We start from the raw sequence: 20,023 nt of genomic DNA on the forward strand, positions 1-20,023 counted from the left end.
CGTATTATATTATCTAGGAAACAGTACATATCTTAAAACAAATGATTTTTTAAAAAATCAAGCTTCTTTAAAAGATTGTTGAATCTAGTTGTAATTTGGAGAGGGGGGCAGATATTTAAACTAGTTTGTGCTGCACATTTGAACAATTTGCTCGGGTACTGTAAAAGTATCTTATATCTATTTTAATTATAAGCTTTTTTTTTTAAGAAGATTGCATTAACTTTTATGTAGGCAGGTAGATGCTATAAATGGACTAGAGTTGTGATTGTTTACACTTCTCCTATTAGGGAAGATTCCTTCACAGTGAATGCAGTAAAGTTGGTCCCTAAACTGACACCCCTTTTATATTGGTTTAATTTATGTCAGCAACTAAAGAGTAACAAATATACATCGGCAAGCTTGTGCACGTTTAGTTATTAAAATTTCACAATTGCCACTTTAGTTTTCTGGCCATAGTACTTTTCTATTGACTGTGGAAGGACTGCATTCAGTCATCACTGTCATCTGCCACTGGTAGCATGCCTGCTTTTCAGGAAGCTATGCAAAACTATTGCTTGAGGAGACTCTGCTCCTCCAATGCCAGTAGCACTGCTTCATTTATATCAGAGCGGGTACCAAAGTCAAGGCTGTTGTCAGCAGCAGTGCTACAATATAAAGGGCAGTGATTATTTTCTATCTGTGCATTACCAGAATACAGAACACAATGGACATATTACAATAGGTTGTGCTAGGGTTGGTTATAGGTATGTCCAAGGGAGAGTTTTCAATTCTGATCCAGTGTCACACAAGTAACCAAAGACTGTTAAATATTCTTATTAAGGAGTCAATGCAACAGAGGTTACGGCACACAATTGAAAAGATCAGAGCAAAGGGCAGGACCTATATAGCCAATTTTCAAAAAGGTATGGCATCTAGCAAATGACCTGTGACATTCACCCAGTGACCTTGCTAAGTGGCTAAATCACACTGGGTGGTAGTAATGCTGCAAAGCATTTTGCATGGTAATTGGTACTCATTCTGCAAATACTACACTTGTCACATTTCTAGCATACTTCAGACATTTGCTTTTTTTGCTGCAAAATTTACACTGCAAGGGTTAATTGCACAACACAATTTTTTTTGTAGGGGAAAGATTTTCAAAGAGAAAGTTGCAAAACAGGTCCTCAACTACTCCAAGATTCAACAGGGATTTTCACAATATGTACAAGTCTGTCAGACCAAATACCAATCCAGTTAAGTAAGCTGATGATGTTTGTATGCAGCTGGTCAGTTGCTGTGGACTGAACAGGGTCTGCATTTGTCAGACATAGTGCTTTCCAAAATGCTCATACAGTGCCACTTTATTCACCCCATACAAAAGAAAACTATAATACAATATCAATATATTATTTGATATAACACAATGAAACTAAATTCAGTCAGCATTTTTGGAAGAGTTTAGTATGGAATGTATGTACAACATTAAATTGACTACATTAATCCATTGCCTGGACCAATCTCACAGAAAAATGAAAAAGAAACTCACCCTGCGATGGTGCAGCAGAAACAGAAGGCAACTGCAGTGAAGGTAACCCAATATTTCCATTTACCAGTTGGATGTTATTTTCTGAATTTTGGAGCTGCACAAGGCCATATTGGTTTACTTGTGTCGGGCCTCTACTGATTTCAGCAGAACCTGAAGCTGCCACTTCTTGAGAGGTAAGCATGTGTACACTTTCAGTTTTAATTTCAGTGGACCCTGGGAAGGGAACAGATGAATTGGGATTGAAAGTCACAGTTGAACAGGACAATGATTCAGCCAAGTTTTTAAAATCCTTATTTGAAGGAGAGCAATTCACTAATAACTCACCATTTGAAATACTGTTAACCAGCACACTGGGAGTGGTTCCGACTGGGCTTAAATTTATTGTCTGGGCATTTCCTAAAGACAGTCCATTAACAAGGACCCCATTAGGACCTTGGATGAAAGAACTTCCATTGTAAAACACAGGAGAGCCATTTGTAGTTACAAGGTTTCCATTCAGTAGTATGCCAGAGGAACTCTGGGAGGGCTTCAGTTCCCCAATATGATGCATGTACATGCCTTCTGGATGACTTTGGATATTGGAGTGGTTCATTCCATCAGATGGATTTGACAATGGACGAGGCGACATGTCATCTTGGCCCTTGCTGGACTCATCTTCAGTGCTGTGATTACCATCTGACTCACTGTAGAAACAGGTTTAAGATATAAGTACTTTTTCATTAATGGTTGATGCTTACTAACAATATTTTAAGTTACTTTCATTTAACATAATGGAAATAGATAGAATTATAATCCACTAACAAACCTGCTGTCCTTGGCAAAACATTATACTATGAAAAAAAAAATTCACATGATAGGATATTCACAATTCACAAAAAAACAGCCTTGTATCTCAAAAGGGAAAAGCAGTCTTATAATACTGTGCACAATAACATTTTGTTTAGTGTAGTTAGTTAGTGAATGCTTAAGCCCAGTGATGGAGTTCCAGTATTCAATGATTATAAGTTCTGTTTTATATAAAATTATAAAACAGAATGGATCCAAAAAATAAATATATAGATCATCAATTTCAGTTTTAAGTCACGTGCCACCAAGGAGTCCTGGAAAAGGAAAATAATTGTGATAGAGAACAACAATGAGAGATTCACTCAAATCTCAAAGGCATGATATTAAACATGATGAAAATTTAGATTTTGAAACAAAATGCATTGATTATACTGTATCAAGAGTGTAGGGCATGATAAGTCCAAGTTATCCAACCCATTTATTTGAAGTATACAGATATGTAAATATCAGATGAGGTGCTACTTTAAATTGATACAATAAAGTGAATCTCTGAAACATTATCACAGTGATGTTCAGACATGCAGTTGTCCTGGTGAAGATGGGAAAGCTGGGTCATCTGGTGGGCTTCAGCATTAACCCTCAGATTCCTTGAGAAGTGTTTGATACAGCTCAGAATGATGGGATGAAATGTTCTTCTTTCTGCCATTTCAACATGTCCCGCATGAAATGTGTTTGGCCCAGGGGTGCGAAAGAACTTGTCACAATTGAGTTCATAGTGGGCACAGGACAACACCCATACAACATAAAATTAGCAATAACTTTTCACACAAACTGACAATCTCACTGAATGTGGACACAAAGATGGGTGACTGCAAAGGAGTTGCATTTCAACGGCTGCAGTCAAAATCTATTCCCAGTGCAGAGTAGATGTTATAGAGACTATTTCCAAAATGGAAGGGCCATGTTTCCCAGCATTGAAGTTTCTCACCTTTATAAATAGGGGCATAGAGTACAAAAGCCAGGAAGTTATGCTAAACCTATATAAAACACTAGGACGGCCCCAGCTGGAGTATTGTGTCCAATTATGGGCACCACACTTTGGGAAGGATGTGAAGGCTTTGGAAAGGGTACAAAAAAGATTTACTAGAATTGTTCCAGGGATGACAGATTAGTTTATGTGGATAGACTGGAGAAGCTGGGGTTAGAACAAAAAAGGCCAAGAGGAGATTTGATTGAGGTGTTTAAAATCATGAAGGGTTTAGGTAGATCAAATAAAAAGAAACCGTTTCCAATGGCTGAAGGGTTGATAACCAGCGGCCACAGATTTAAAAGTGACTAACAAAAGAACCAGAGGTGATATGACAAAAAACTTTTTTTTTTTTTTACACGCTAAGTGGTTAGGATTTGGAATGCACTGCCTGATAGGGTAGTGGATACAGGTGCAAGAGTAGCCTTCAAAAGGGAATTGGATAAATACTTGAAGGAGACAGAAATTGCAGGGATTATGGGGAAAGAGCAGGGGAATGGGACTAGCTGGATTTGTTCTGAAAGAACTGGCACAAACTCAATAGACCAAATGGCCTCCTTCTGTGCTGCATTATTCCATCATTCTATAATGAGAATTATCCCTCCCACATCTTAACCTGCAGGGTGCCATTTAATTTTTATAATAATTTGTATGCCCCATTTTTTTTCTACCACCATGTAAAGTCTGACCCTTCGAGACTCGAGTCTGTTGCCAATACTATTGGCTGTACACTTTAACACTTTCATATGACATTCCTTCTCTACTACTTTTGTGGAAGCATGAACCCATTTAAAATGAACCGGTTAGCGCTGTGTTAAAATAGTGTACATGTGAATATCAGCACGAATAATTCCTAGGCTTTGATGTTCTGCCCAATAAAACGTTACTAATTCCTGGAAATGCACCAAGAAATATCTAACATTTCTTAAAAGGATCAGACAATGTATTTGAAAGCAGATATAAAAACAGCTGTAGCTACTATTCTTACATTCAATCAATTACAGCAATTTATTTGGATGGATCAAACAATGCACTATGTCATATCAGAATTTTTATATGTTTGCGTTTTGGGCATGCCTCCCAGGTTGTTCGTTTATTGGACTGTTTTTCAATGATTTGGAACCAGTATTATTTATTATATGTTTAGCTGTGCTGTGCACATCAAAACAGCCATCCTGTGTTTTGCCATTATAAAAAGGTACTGAGGCTTTCAAATTGACCATACTGGTTGCCTTACTGTTTGGAGACCACTAGTGACAAAGGGTTATGCCGTGAATGTTAACATGTCTTTTCTCTATGAATGCTTACTGGCCTGTTGTGTATTTCCAGCAATTTCTGGTTTTGTTAGAGATTCCCAGCTTGCTTTTTAGTTATCAGTTATACATAGTTTGTATTTTGTAAATAACATGCGTGTTCAAAATACAGTTGCAAAGGTGACTGATCACTGTTGGATCCATAATTCTTCCTTATCCGTGTTTTTAAAGTCTTCTAGCCATCCTTTCAAATTGGATTTTAATTGCAAATGGCAAGTTCGAATATCTTTAGCGCTTACTTTGCCCCGAGGGGTGTCTTTCTCCCGACATCTCGATCAAACCAACCCGATAGTACAACTCAGTATGTACCTCTTTGACCTTTAGGAATATCAACCAATAAAGTTGCAACGAACTAGTTCTTTCCCAAATTATATCAAAGATTCCCTTGTGCGTGTGTGTTTTGTTAGTAATAAAGTCACTTTTTTTTTTGCACAAAATACTTTTTTTTTAAAAGCAATAATTTTTTTTTTAAAAAAGGGACCAGAATGGCCAATGAGTCAGATGCATTGGTTCTATTTGCGGATTCTGACTTTTCCTATCCAACTGCATGGTGCGCTGGCCGAGTACAAAGGCGTCCTTCACCTCGTTCACTTTACAAATGCCCTCCAGCAGTTTCTGACATCACCATTTGAAATGAATACAGTTAAGACCTTGTCGCTCGACACTACCTCCACCAGGTGCGCACTCCCCCTTCAAACACAAAAGCATTTCACTACCTTTGTGGCACAAGGCAAGGAAAAAAATGTAAATCCACCATCATTTTTTTTTAAAAAGGGGGAAAAAAAGAATCCGTCTGATTTCCATCCCAAAACTTGAAGTGAACCCAGCAGACGGCGAGAAGTATTTTGTGCGAGATACGAATAAGTGGGGGGAGGAAATAGGAGCAAACTTGCTCTGGAGAAGTGAACTCGGCTGAAATTCGAGCTGAATGGGAAAGACTCATGTTTCAAAACAAAGCCAGTGTACGGCCATGCTGCAAAGCAGCTTAAACAACCCCCGAAAAGAATCGCTCCCGTCACACACACACCGTGTGGAAATAGTGATTTTATTTTTTTTAAACCCACATAATTACGTACAAAAACAAATGAGCTCTTTGTTTCTCCTGCTCTTGGATCCCGTGTGGAAAAAAAACTTCCCCCAATAGTTTTCTTTCCCCCTCCCCTCACACCCCTCCTCCCAAAAATAGCAGTGGCGGCCCCGGACAACCCATTTCACCACTGACCCCGTGGGGGGGGTAACAAAAAAAATGATTGGAATAATAAAATCTTTCCAGTATAACTTTTTTTTTAAAGTAGGAAATAAAGGACTAGATAAGCGCCATTTTGTGGCATTAGGAAGCGCCCCCCGGAGACTTGGGAAGTTTGGGAGTCTCACCTTTTCGAGTGGGTTTCCGATGGGTTTCGGTCCCGCTGGCGCCGGTTTTTGAACCAGTTGCTGACCTGGGTGAGGGAAAGCCCCGTGATCTTGGCCAGATTGCGCTTGTCCGCCGGCGACGGGTAGCGATTCTGCTTGTACAGCTCTTTGAGCGCGTTCCGCGACTTCTCCTTGAAGCAGTAGACCCTCTCCTCCCCGTCCCAAATGGTCCTGGGCAAGGGGAACTTCCTCCGCAGCCGGTACTTATCGACCGCCCCCAAGGGCCGGCCGCGGACCTTCTCGGCTTCGGTGTAGCGGGCTTTGTACCACAGATCCTGCAGCGCGGTGTGGCACGACGCGTCGAAGTTGTGGCTCTCCAGAATGCTGTAGAGCTCTTTGTACCGACTCTGGTGAAAAGCCACCAGAGCCCGGGCTTTTAGGATGCTCTCGTTGCCACGTAGCAGATCGCTGGGAGGCAGGGACCAGAGAAACTGGGCTAAGCGATCCAGGTTCCCTCCTTGTTGCAAAGCCTCGCAGACGCACGCCACTTGCTCCGGCGAGAAAGTCAGGGCTGACGCGGGGTTGGTTAAAAGTTCAACGGGGAGCTGGTCGGAAATCTCCGGGCTGGCAGAAAGTGCACTCACTTCAGGCTCCAGAGTGGCTGGAGAGCCCAGTGTATTGATCTTTGGCTGCAGGCTGGCGTTTTCTTCTTTAATCTCAATTGTGCTCGTGATTTCGTTTGCAACGGAAGACATGTTTCTCTTTTTTGTTTCCCCCACCCCCGCCGCATATGCCCCAAAGCTTTCTCCTTTCGGCTGGATCTAGCCGATCAGGTTTTTTCCCCCATGCAGAAACCATGCAGATAACTATCTCCCGGGATGGATCTGTGTGTTTTCAACGTGACGGCGCCCTACTCTGGAGCAGAATCGGGTCGTTCTCTCCTCCAATGATTGGTCAAACTGCACCAGAGGGCGGGCCCAGACGGATTAAGACCTGGCCGTTTCTATAGAGACTGTCAATCAACTGAAATTAAAATTTCCCTGAACTTTTTGGCAAAGTACGAGATAACACTATTCCTGTTGAGTTTTCTTCTTTCTGTCCCCAAAAGTCAGTAGTTACGCAAAAATTTGTATTCATTCAATCGGAATATCGTTATAAAATGACATTTAAAAAGTATTATTTATTATTCTTCGGACATTTGAAAACTCCAGGCCAATCAAGATTGTCACTCAAAATTAATGAAAAAAATAGCAGTAAATTAAATTGGGTTGTTTGCATATTTCTCTCTGTTTAATCGCATGCACGCACACACACACACACATGTATGTGTAAAAACACAGTTTATAAGTTTTTCACATTTTATAAGTATTCAACAGTTTATATTGGCCGCTTCCAAATTTTGCAAACATTTTTTGTGACAAATAACTTCATAACAAACTGCGAAATGCAAATTAGACTTTCTGCATAAATCAGACAACAATTAGCAACCCAAAATAATGTTTAGCTATGCAGGAAAATGGTCAGATGGACTGTGCGATTTTAAAATGCGATTGAATTTAATGATTTCTGATTCTTTCGTTGCTTGCTGTAATTCGTTAGTAGATTACACTAACCAACTATAAGCACATATGAGCTGAATTTTGAACGAGTTGTACTTCCCCAAGGTTCCCATCAGATTCTTGTCAAGTTCCGCGAGGTGTCGGTGGATTCTATCACCAGCACGCCAAGGGTAAACAATGTGAGCATAAACATACAGCGAATGCCTAAAACAGCGGGGTCTCGGATGATCAGACAACGTCCCAGTTAATGAGCGAGTTGTCCAGTATGTTATTTCAATTCAGTTTCATCTTAATCTGATCAATTTTTTGGGCTGTTATTTGATTTGGATTCGAAGAGTTAATTTCTCTGCTGCCGGATGAGTGAATTTGGCTTAAGCAATTTAATAAGGTTATGGAATGGGACTTCGACATTCCATTAGAACCCTTTTATACACACCAATTAAAAAAAACTGCAAATGTTTGAAAACTCAAACAAATACTGGAAATGCTGGAAATACAAAAGAGATCAGTCATCTGTAGAAAGAAAAAGATAAGCTAATGTTCTGGACAGTGTCTTTCATCAGAACTGACCGGAAAATGAACAGACATTTTAATAGAATCAAGTGAATGGGAAACAAAAGCAAATAACAGATATAGCTATCATAAAGGAGAGTTAAAATCGACTCCAAAGTATCTATTCAATATCTATGCTATTTCAGTACCATCTCCTGCGAGTTTATCAGTGGCTCTGACCCTATCTTAATTCTCGTTTTGTTACTTATGTGCCAACAGAATATGTTACTGTTTCTTTTTATATTCTTTGATATTTTTATTTCATATTTTCTCCTTATCTTCCTAATTGTATTTTAACCTCTCTCTTAGCTTACTTTATTCCCTTCTGCCATCCTTCCTTATTGTTTATGAACTTTGCATATGTCTTTTCCTTTAGATTCATTTTTATCCTCACTTCTTTATTTATCGATGGCATCTCATTCTTGGCAAGTTTGTTCTTATTTTTAGTAGAATATATTTCTCCTGAACTCTATCGATCTCCCTGTGAAATATTGCCCACTGTTGTTCCACTTCTTTCTCTATATTTTTGTTCAGTTCACCTTCCTGAGCTCATTCCCATGGCTTTTTCCAGTCTATTACTTTGGTGTTTGTACTATCTGTATCTTTCTCAATCATTATCTTAAATCTCATTATATTGTGATTACTATTCCCTCGACGTTCTCCCACACTTACTTCCCTTATCTGCTCCGGTTTATTTCCCATTACTAGGTCTAGCAGCGCTGCTTCCCTTGTTGGGCTTATTACTTATTGGGTCAGAAAGGAGTCTTGCACTCATCCCCTTCTCTCCTTTCACTCCCTCCCTGCCAGTTGCAATTTCTCATAATTATGTTTCTGTTTTTTTTACTCATTTCATATATTTGCCTATATACTTCTTCCTCCACTTCCTTTACACTATTTGGTGGTCTGTAGTATAACCTCAATAGCGTGACTGATCTCTTACTATCATTTATTTCAATCCAGATGAATCTGCTTCTATCTCTTTGTTAGTTGTGTCATTTCTTGCTACAGCTGTTATGTTGTTTCCAAACTATTTCAGATAACCCCGAGATATTTGCGCTCCTCTAATTCTGCCCTCTTGAGCATCCCTGATTATAATTGCTCAACACTTAGTGGCCATGCCTTCTGTTGCCTAGGCCCTGAGCTCTGGAATTCCCTTCCTAAACTTCACCACGTCTCTGCCTCTCTTTCCTCCTTTAAGACACTCCTTAAAACCTACCTCTTTGACCAAGCTTTTGGTCATCTGCCATAATTTTTCCTTATGTGGCTTGGTGTCAAATTTTTGTCTTATAATACTCCTGTGAAGTACCTTGGGATGTTTTACTACATTAAAGGTGCAATATAAATACAAGTTGTTGTTTCTGATTAACACAGATACCTCAACAAAATAGAAAACAGAGGGTAGGAGTTAAGGGATGTTTCTCAGACTTGCAGAAAGTGGGAAGTCCCATAGGGATCTGTGCTGGGACCACTATAGTTCACCATTTAAATAAATTATTTGAATCATAGAATTATATAATGGTTACAGCTCAGAAGGAGGCCATTCAGCCCATCGAGCCCATGCCTACTCTCTGCGAGAGCACTTCAGCTAGTCCCACTCCCCTGCTCTTCCCCGTTGCCCTGCAAATTTTTAGACTCAGAAACTCGAGGTATGCTGTCATAATTTGGAGATGATACCAAATTGAAGGTATAGTTAATAATGTGGAGGCCTGCACCAAAATACAGGAGGAGATAAACAGGCTTGTAGCGTGGCCAGATAAATGACAAATAAAATTCAATATAGCAAAGTGTGAGGTAGTTCATTTTGGTAGGAGGAATAAGGAGGCCACTTAGTCCTTGGAAAGTAAGCAACTAAATTGGATAGAGGAGCAAAGAGATCTGGGAATACAGATACATAAATCACTAAGAGTAACAACACAAGTTGATAAGGTCATAAAAAGTGTAAACAACAGGCTGGCATTCATTTCTAGTGGAACAGAATATAAAAGCAGGGAGGTAATGTTCTATTTATGTAGACCATCAGTTAGACCACATTTGGAATATTATGTGCAGTTCTGGTCGTTATACTATCAAAAGGAAATTAAAGCAATGGTGAAAGCAGAGAAAAGATTTACAAGAATGTTTTCAGAATTAAGAGGATGCAACTATCAGGAAAGATTAAGCAGGTTGGGACTCTTTTCTCTGGAAAAGAGAAGATTAAGAGGAGATCCAATTGGGGTCTTTAAAATTACAAAAGAGTTTGATAGAGTGGATGTAGATAAACTGTTTCCATTTGTGGGTGAGTCCAGAACAAGGTTGCATGTCCATGTGATGAAGATGCTCCCACAATGCTGTTAGGTAAGAAGATCCAGGATTTTGACCCAGCAACAATGAAGGAACTGCAATATATGGTCAGGATGGTCTGTGACTTGGAGGGGAACTTGGAAGTGGTGGTGTTCCCGTGCGCCTGCACTTGTTTTCAGCAATAATAACTCAGAGTCTAATGTTGGCCAGCACACGAGATGAGCTCCCTGCTTTTAATAAAATGCCATAGGATCTTTTACGTCCACCTGTGCATGTAGGTGTGGCCTTGGTTTAATGTTTCATCTGAATGGCAGACCCCCAACAATGCAGCACTCCAGTACTGCACTGAAATGTTAGTCTATAGTGTGTGCACAATTCCATATGGGGCATGAAGCTACAATCTTTTGACTCAGAAAGTGTTAGCAACTAAACCAAGCTGACAAAGCCAGGTTTAGTGAACCTCCCTTAGTGTGAGTGGAGGTACTGCTGGACTTCAGCACACTAAAACTGCAGCCATATAGAGCACTGGCAAGCTTCACTCTGCTTAATCAGCCCAGAATATCATACCCATTGAAGCATTGCCTTGCAAGATTATCTGGAGCTGAGTGGGAAGAGTCCCAGTTGCAGAGACAGGGCTCACCTTCCAGGTTCCGTAAGTAAGCCAAACAGGCTGGTCAATCATTAACAGTGCCTTGAAGTACTGTGGACACGCGTGGCTCAGATATCAATTACCAAGTCTGCTCAAGGGATTATCTCAGTTCTGAACTTTCTTCACCACTTTGACTCCAAAGATACTCTGCTTTTCTCTGCTTCAAGGAGGCTAGTCAGGAGTTGCCATTAGATAACTGGTAAGTGTGGGTTTGAGCCCTCACTAGGTGGACAGCACATACCAGGTGCTTCTCATGGGTGGCACGATGAGCAGCACTACTAACTGTCAGTGCATTGCCAATCCTCCTGATCACAATATAGACAAACATCATAACCCATCTAATAGTTATTTAATCAGTTGGAGATGTGGTGTTTCACCAGTGCCTGCTTGCCTCTTTGTAACCCAATCATAGTATGCACAGATCCCTGGAGTGCGTGTTCTCACATCCAACCTCCAAGTAACACCTTCCAATAGATATTGTTACAAGTTTCAGAGTTTCCTCATCAGCTATATGGTGGACAGCTGGTTTTAGTGTGATGGAAGGACCAGGCTTTCTTATCACTACCTGCCTCGTCCAAGAACGATTGGCTTTGTTCCGAACTTTCATCAACAGATGTGTTATCTTGGATTAATCTTTACTCCAAAGTGACTCGACTTACCTTCTTCCCAAGGAGGATAGTTGTGAGTTATCATTAAACAACTGACAAATGTGGGTTTAGCAAAGCGTTGCGCCTACCCTTAAATTAGGTTTTCATCCAGCGTACTCAGTAATAGGTTCATGCATCCAAGAGCCTGCCCTCCTTGTAACCATTTCCACCTTTTGTCACAAATCTACCTCACAGCTTAGTCCTGGATTGCACACCTGATCCAGAGGAAACCCTTTGTTGCATGCCTCAGAGTTTTGAACTATTTGGACTATCTTAAATACCACAAATTTAACCCCAATTGGAGCTTTGCAGTCTTTGAAAAAAGATCATAGAATCATAGAATGGTTACAGCACGGAAGAAGGCCATTCGGCACGTCGCGCGCGTGCCAACTCTCAGCTAGTCCCACTCCTCTGCCCCATCCACAGAGCCCTGCAATTTATTTTCCTTCAGATACTTATCCAACTCCCTTTTGAAAGATAAAATTAAGTCTGCCTTTACTATCCTTTCAGGCAGTGCTTCCAGATCTTAACCACTCACTGCATAAAAAAGCTTTTCCTTATGTCGTCTTTGGTTCTTTTGCCAATCACCTTAAAACTGTATCCTCTGGTTCTCGACCCTTCTGCCAATGGGAACAGTTTATCTCTATCTACACTGTCCAGACCTCTCATGATTTTGAACACCTTTATCAAATTTCCTCTCAACCTTCTCTGCTCCGAGAACAACCCCAGCTTCTCTAGTCTAACAACGTAACTGAAGTCCCTCATTCCTGAAGTCAATCTCATAAATCCGTTCTGCACCCTCTCTAAGGCCTTCATATCCTTCCTAAAGTGTGGTGCCCAGAATTGGACTCAGTACACCAATTGGGGCCGAACCAGTGTTTTATACAGGTTCATCATAATTTTCACACTTTTGTACTCCATAACTCTATTTATGAAGCCCAGGATCACATAAGCCTTGTTAACTGCTTTCTCAACCTGCCCTACCACCTTCAATGATTTATGCACACATACCCTCAGGTCTCTCTGTTCATGCACCCAATTTAGGATTGTATCATTTAGTTGATATGTCCTCTCCTCATTCTTTCTTCCAAAATGCATCACCGCACATTTTCCTGCGTTAAACTTCATCCACATGTCCATCCATTTCACCAGCCTGTCTATGTCTTCCTGAAATCTATCACTCTCCTCCTCACTGTTCACTATACTTCCAAGTTTTGTGTCATCTGCAAATTTTGAAATTGTGCCCTGTATACCAATGTCAAAGTCTTTACTATATATCAAGAAAAGCAGTGTTCCTAGAAATGATCTCCAGGGATTACCACTGTATACCTTGCTCCAGTCCGGAAAAAAAACATTCACCTCTACTCTCTGTTTCCTGTCACTTAGCCAATTTTGTATCCAGGCTGCCACTGTCCCTTTTATTCCATGAGCTTCAATTTTGCTGGCAAGCCTATTATGTGGCACTTTGTCAAACGCCTTTTGAAATCCATGTACATTACCTCAACTGCATTGCCCTCATCAACCCTCTCCTTTACATCATCAAAAAACTTGATCAAGTTGGTTAAACACGATTTGCCTTTAAAAATTTGTGCTGGCTTTCCTTAATTAATCCACCCCTATCCAAGTGACTGTTAATTCTGTCCCTGATTACTGTTTCTAAAAGCTTCCCCACTATCAAGGTTAAACTGACTGGCCTGCAGCTGCTGGGTTTATCTTTACAACCTTTTTTTTTGAATATTTGCAATTCTCCAGTCCTCTGGCACCACCCCCATATCTATGGAAGATTGGAATGTTATGGCCAGTACCTCCGCAATTTCCGCCCTCAATTCCCTCAGCATCCTAGGATGCATCCTATCCGCTCCTGGTGATTTATCTACTTTAAGTACAGCCAGCCTTTCTAAAACCTCTTCTTTATCAATTTTTATCCTGTCAAGCGTCTCCACTACCTCCTCCTTTACTTTGTCTATGGCAGCATCCTCTTCCTTGGTAAAGTCATGCAGGTACAGCAGGCGGTTAAGAAAGCAAATGGCATGTTGGCCTTCATAGCGAGGGGATTTGAGTACAGGGGCAGGGAGATGTTGCTACAGTTGTACAGGGCCTTGGTGAGGCCACACCTGGAGTATTGTGTACAGTTTTGGTCTCCTAAAGTGAGGAAGGACATTCTTGCTATTGAGGGAGTGCAGCGAAGGTTCACCAGACTGATTCCCGGGATGGCGGGACTGACCTATCAAGAAAGACTGGATCAACTGGGCTTGTATTCACTGGTGTTCAGAAGAATGAGAGGGGCCCTCATAGAAACGTTTAAAATTCTGATGGGTTCAGACAGGTTAGATGCAGGAAGAATGTTCCTAATGTTGGGGAAGTCCAGAACCAGGGGTCACAGTCTAAGGATAAGGGGTGAGCCATTTAGGACCAAGATGAGGAGAAACTTCTTCATCCAGAGAGTGGTGAACCTGTGGAATTCTCTACCACAGAAAGTTGTTGAGGCCAATTCACTAAATATATTCAAAAAGGAGTTAGATAAAGTCCTTACTACTAGGGGGATCAAGGGGTATGGCGAGAAAGCAGGAATGGGGTACTGAAGTTGCATGTTCAGCCATGAACTCATTGAATGGCAGTGCAGGCTAGAAGGGCCGAATGGCCTACTCCTGCACCTATTTTCTATGTTTCTATGGGCCCAAGTTTCCACACGATAAAAAACGGGCGCCCCTCCGAGCTGGGCGCCCGTTTTCGTGCCACAAAGTGCGCCTAAAAAAAACCTCTGTATTCTCCACCTCCCTGCAGGTCCTCTGGCCCTCGGCGCGGCGCAGCAGGAGCTGTAGGGGGCGGAGCTAGGACCCTGCGCCGAAAACAGTGCCGGGAGCTCTGCACATGCGCGCTACAGTGGGCACGCAAGTGCAGTAGCTCCAGGCGGCAGAAACTGTGTGGGAGGGGCCCGAAGCACGCAGCCCCTAGCCCTGGCCGAATGGCCTCACTGGGGCTGCGTGAATAAGGCTCCTCCCACGGCCAGCTCCTGCTTCCTGCCGACTCCCGCTCCTGCTTTCCCCCCCCCCACCCCGACCGGACCGGACCCGACTCGACCCGTCTGCGTCTGCCGCTGCTGCTCCCGCTCCCGCTCCCACCCGACTCGACCCGACTCTACTCTCGCCCCCGGACTGGATCCGACCTGACCTCCCCCTCCCCGACCTGACCTCCCTCTCCCCGACCTGACCTCCCTCCCCGACCTGACCTCCCTCCTTCCCTCCCTCCCTCTCTCCCTCCCTCCCTCTCTCCCTCACCATCCCTTTCTCCCTCCCTCTCTCTGTCTCCCTCCCCCTCCCTCTCTCCCTCCCTCCCTCCCTCTCTCCCTCTCTCCCTCCCTCCCCCTCCTTCTCTCCCTCCCTCCCCCTCCCTCTCTCCCTCCCTCCCCCTCTCTCCCTCCCTCCCCCGCCGACCCGAACCGAACCTCTCTCCCCGACCCGACCCAACGCCACCTACCTCTGGTGCTGGGGACGGGCCCTGCCCGAAATCTCGGGCCCGGTCCCTTCAGCCTTCGGTCCCGACGGCAAACCGCTTCCTAAAGGCCTGCCTGAAGAACTTTCACACAGGTAGGAACATGGTTTGTTTAATCTTTTCTTTGCTTATAAATGTTTATTCAGGTTGGATTTATTTGTATAATATTTGTAGAAGTATAACTAAGGATTTATTGTAGAATTTAATGACTTCCCTCCCCCCCCTCCCCCCCTCGTTCCCTACGCCTAATTTGTAACCTGCGCCTGATTTTTTAATGTGTAGAACAGGTTTTTTCAGTTCTACAAAAATCTTCACTTGCTCCATTCTAAGTTAGTTTGGAGTACGTTTTCACTGTGGAAACTTTGAAATCAGGTGTCAGTGGCCGGACACGCCCCCTTTTGAAGAAAAAATTCTGTTCCAAAGTAGAACTGTTCTACCTGCCTAGAACTGCAGAAAAAAAAATGTGGAGAATTGCGATTTCTAAGATAGTCCGTTCTCCACCAGTTGCTCCTAAAAATCAGGTGCAAATCATGTGGAAACTTGGGCCCAAAGTTTCTAAGACAGATGCAATGTACTCATTTAGTACCTCAGCCATACCCTCTGCCTCCATGCATAGGTCTCATTTTTGGTCCATAATTGGCCCCACCCCTCCTCTTACTAACTTTTTACTATTTATGTGCCTACAGAAGACTTTTGGATTACCTTTTATGTTGGCTGCCATTCTATTCTCACACCCTCTCTTTGTCTCTTATTTTCTTTTTCACCGATGAGAAAAAACAAAATACCTCTTCTCATTCCCAAGGAATGTATTTAGGCTAAAGTTGGAATCCACCAGAACTTCCCAGGTAGCACTATCAATGAGCAATTGGGACAGTCACCTCTTATATCTTTTAATCAGTATCTTTGAATTAATCTCTTGAGCTACACAAAGTCACATTTGAGCTGTACTGCACTAGTGGGCATCCGCTATCATATTGAATGTTAGCTTGGCTCAGTGGTAGCACTCCCACCAGTCAGAGGGTCATTGGATTCTAGACCCACTCCAGGACTTGATTCATATTCTCGGCTGACACTTAAGTACAATATTGAGGAAGCGCTGCATTGCCAGATGAGACCTTAAACTGACATCCCATTTGTCTATTCAAGTGGACCTAAAAGATTCATGGGATTATTTGAGGAAGAACAGGGGAGTTCTCCCAGTGTCCTGGTTAACGTTTATTTTTCAATCAACATCATTAAAATAGATTAATTGGCCTGTTATCTCATTGCTGTATGTGGGATCTCACAATGTACAATTGACTGCTGCGTTTGCCTACATAACAATGGTGACTATTCTTCAAGAGTATTTCATTAGCTGCGAAGCTCTTTGAAATGTGTTGAGTTTTTTCTTTCTTTAGCTCACTAATTAATCTATTGTTCAAGATGGTGAATTGAGTCCATTAAATCCCTAAATAAGCCCACCAATTATATAATATCATCAGCACAAAGGAGTGCCGCAAATTTTTCAAACACTCCAGGACATCCTTTACGATGCTATGCAACATATAATTGATGAAGATATCGAATAGGATGTATGACAGGATATAAACAGGAGATGATTAACTAGATGATCCCGCAGAAGATTATTAGAGAAAATAAAATGTTAATGTCTGCAACTGTTAATCTTGACAGCAGAAGTGGGTAAACTGATACATTTTAAATGAACTTGCCATAACGAAGGGAGCTGTGTTTCAATGTTTTTAGAAAAGCAAAGCACAACTATCCCTCTTGCCATAAAGATTGGACATGTGTTATAGTTAGTAAATTAACATATTGATTCTCCACTCCTTATTTTCTTTTGGAAACTGAACAAAAGCTAGAAGTTCTATCACCCTCCCCAACCTCCAACAAAAGCTAGAATAGATATTAATCATTGCAGTCATAGTGCCAGCTCCTTTGGTTAAACAGGTAAAACTGTAATTACTCTTCTCAGGCTTCCCTGTCTTTGAAATGTAGGACAAGAGCAGTTTACATAGACTGTAGTCTGAGATCTGGCTGTATTACACCCCAAATTCTTTGGTTATCCAAACATTACCTAATCCTAGACATTTCAGACAGTTGGTGGATTCGTTTTTTTTTTAGTTATTGGCCTGGGATGACATCAGGATGATGGCGAATTGGCAGCATTTGAAACTGGCTGCAACTTTGGGATTTGGCGCAGGCGAAAATCCCGAAGTGCAGTCAGTCATTGACAGCTCCAAAACATGCTGCTCTGTGCCCCCTTCCCCCACAGAGCAGGCAATCTGTGTAATCAGCCAAAACTTTGAAACTGATGAAAAGTTTGGCTGTTCCGCAGCAATTACGCTGTTAAATTCCCCAGTAAAAGTTAGACCCAAAGGGATTAAGTGTAGCTGGGGTTTTGACAACATTATTACTGCTAAACAAATGTTAAGGGCCTAGAAAACTTATTTTAATTTTGTGCAGTGTGAACTTTGTCTATTTTAATATAAATTAAAATTTTAAAGACATTTTTCCAAAAAAGTTTATCTTTTTAAAAAGTTTGTTGTTCTTTATTTCAGGTTTGCCTTTTCCCCCTGTGAGAGACCCAATCTTTCTTTTACTTTTTTTAAAAGTTAGAATTTTAAGAGCTTAATCACTTCCTTGTTCGCTGTTTGTGAGAATTCTGCCTTTTGATTGGCTGCTTAGACTGCTTAGATTGTGGCATCACAGTAGTTTGCACAAGGGGATCCCCACTAACTTCCGTTGATTTGAATTAAAGGTCGGAAAACCCAAAGTTCTTGACACAGGGATCGTGAGATCCTTGTGCAAAGCATACTTCAGGTCCAGCAGCGAAGGCCTTCGCTTTGCTGCTGACTGCAAATTCCGGGCCTTGATATAATATACAAATGATACACTTTCAATGGCAAAAATTTAGAGTTACTGATTTTAGAGCTGCTGTGGGAGATGCTTGTATTTTTTTTCTTGGTGATAATAAGAAAACATAATGGCCCTGAAATCCCGGCCTCCCCGGGTCCGTAGAGAGTGTGTACAGATCCAGGAAGGCATCACAAAAGCCGGTTTTCGGCGCGCAATGCACATGCGCCGAAAACCAGCTTTTCAGATTTGTCACGTTTCTGGCTTGACAGATCGCACACATCCCGGGGAGAAGGACAACCCCACAACAGAGTTTGGGCTATTTGCCCATCTCTTGCCCTGCGAATGTCCTTAAAACTCCTGCGCCTGGTAAAAGCAGGCGCATAGTCTACTTTTACCTGCGTAAGAGTTTTAAAACGATCAAAAACATATAAAAATACATATTTATGTTAAAACCCCTGCATACTCAGGTAATTTTATTTTAAACCATAATTAAAAACTTTTTTAAAAAATTGGTAAATATTTTTTTTCAAAAACATTTCTATCAACTTTAATTTCTATAATGTATTTATGTGATGTGTTTTTAAAAAATTTTTATGTTGTGTTTGCGTGTTTGGGGATGTTTCTCATTCATAGTAATAGGAGTATCGAACTTACGAAACTCCTATTACTATGAATGAGAAAATACTTTACCGTGATTAGGTGTCCAGGCCCATGCGACTCCTACGGACGTCCCAACGTGAACGCACTCTGTAGTGCAAGAAGAGGAGGCCTCAGGACCGGGATTTCTGGTGGGCGTTCGACCAAAAGGTAAGTGCGCATCTTTCGTCCTATTTTTAGTCGAACGCCCGTGGAAAGAAGAAACCGGGATTTCAGGGCCATTAGAACCATCTGTGAATAAATATATGACAACATATCATGTGATTGGTATTATAACAAGATTTTGGGGGGAAAATTGCGGCCGGAGGCTTCCTTCGGATGAACGCCTCCGACCCGAAAATAATCTACGAAAATACCTGGTGGTCCCGGAGGAACATAGGATTCCGGTCAGAGGCCTTCATTCACTGCGCAGGGTACGGGAACATGTCCTCTAGGAGCGTATGTGCAGCCTGGAATCACGTGGGCCTGGACCACCAATCAGTATCTAGTATTCTCATTGATAATATTAGGAGCTTTGTTTTTACGAGCTTCCATTACTATCAATGAGAATATCCCCCTAAAACAAGAAACACAACACAATAAATGAAAAAACACCTCACATTTAAAATTAATTGAAATCGAAAGTAATTAAATGTTTTAGAAAAAAACAAATTTTGGGAAAAACATTTTAATGGGCTGAAAATTGCAGCCTCGCCGGGTCCGTACGAAATATGCACGGGCGCGGCGAGGACGCGCAAAAGCTGCTTTTCAGGGCACAATGCGCATGCGCCAAAAAATGGCTTTTCCGATCTGTTAAGTTTTCTCTTGACAGATCCTCCGCATCCCCGGGGGAAGGACATTCGCGCGAGAGAAATTGGGCTATTTGCCCAACTCATGACCAGCGAATGTCCTTCAAATTTTTAGGCCTGGTAAAAGCAGGCGCATAGCTTACTTTTACCAGCGTAAGAGTTTTAAAACATATAAAAATTAAATGTAAACACTTATTTTTAGATTAATAAACCCTGTCCAGTAAGTGAAGGCAGAATATTATCTGAATGGCGGCAGATTAGGAAAAGGGGAGGTGCAACGAGACCTGGGTGTCACGGTTCATCAGTCATTGAAAGTTGGCATACAGGTACAGCAGGCGGTGAAGAAGGCAAATGGCATGTTGGCCTTCATAGCTAGGGGATTTGAGTATAGGAGCAGGGAGGTCTTACTGCAATTGTACAGGGCCTTGGTGAGGCCTCACCTGGAATATTGTGTTCAGTTTTGGTCTCCTAATCTGAGGAAGGATGTTCTTGCTATTGAGGGAGTGCAGCGAAGGTTCACCAGACTGATTTCAGGGATG

The 20,023-nt window shown here is 41.9% G+C and overlaps 1 protein-coding gene across 1 annotated transcript; it reads right to left on the reverse strand.

Moving 5' to 3' along the window:
- Positions 1 to 1,562: 1,562 nt before the first annotated feature.
- On the reverse strand, positions 1,563 to 6,865 carry LOC139242891 (homeobox protein SIX4-like). Its single transcript, XM_070870536.1, has 3 exons — positions 6,026 to 6,865; positions 1,850 to 2,208; positions 1,563 to 1,713 (listed from the first exon to the last, which is right to left on the reverse strand). The coding sequence occupies exons 1-3, from the start codon at positions 6,757 to 6,759 to the stop codon at positions 1,640 to 1,642; spliced, it is 1,167 nt and encodes a 388-aa protein (XP_070726637.1). The 5' UTR covers positions 6,760 to 6,865; the 3' UTR covers positions 1,563 to 1,639.
- Between the last annotated feature and the right edge of the window lie 13,158 nt (positions 6,866 to 20,023).

This window comes from Pristiophorus japonicus, unplaced genomic scaffold (genome assembly GCF_044704955.1).
Source record: "Pristiophorus japonicus isolate sPriJap1 unplaced genomic scaffold, sPriJap1.hap1 HAP1_SCAFFOLD_1521, whole genome shotgun sequence".
Lineage (NCBI taxonomy): Eukaryota > Metazoa > Chordata > Chondrichthyes > Pristiophoridae > Pristiophorus > Pristiophorus japonicus.

What these genes read in the sequence shown, in the direction of transcription:
- LOC139242891 (XM_070870536.1), bottom strand. Translation starts at nt 6,759, where the DNA reads ATGTCTTCCGTTGCAAACGAAATCACGAGCACAATTGAGATTAAAGAA. An exon ending in TCGGAAACCCACTCGAAAAG is followed by an intron (nt 2,209 to 6,025) that starts GTGAGACTCCCA and finishes CTGTTTCTACAG; the next exon opens with TGAGTCAGATGGTAATCACA. An exon ending in GGTTAACAGTATTTCAAATG is followed by an intron (nt 1,714 to 1,849) that starts GTGAGTTATTAG and finishes TAAAACTGAAAG; the next exon opens with TGTACACATGCTTACCTCTC.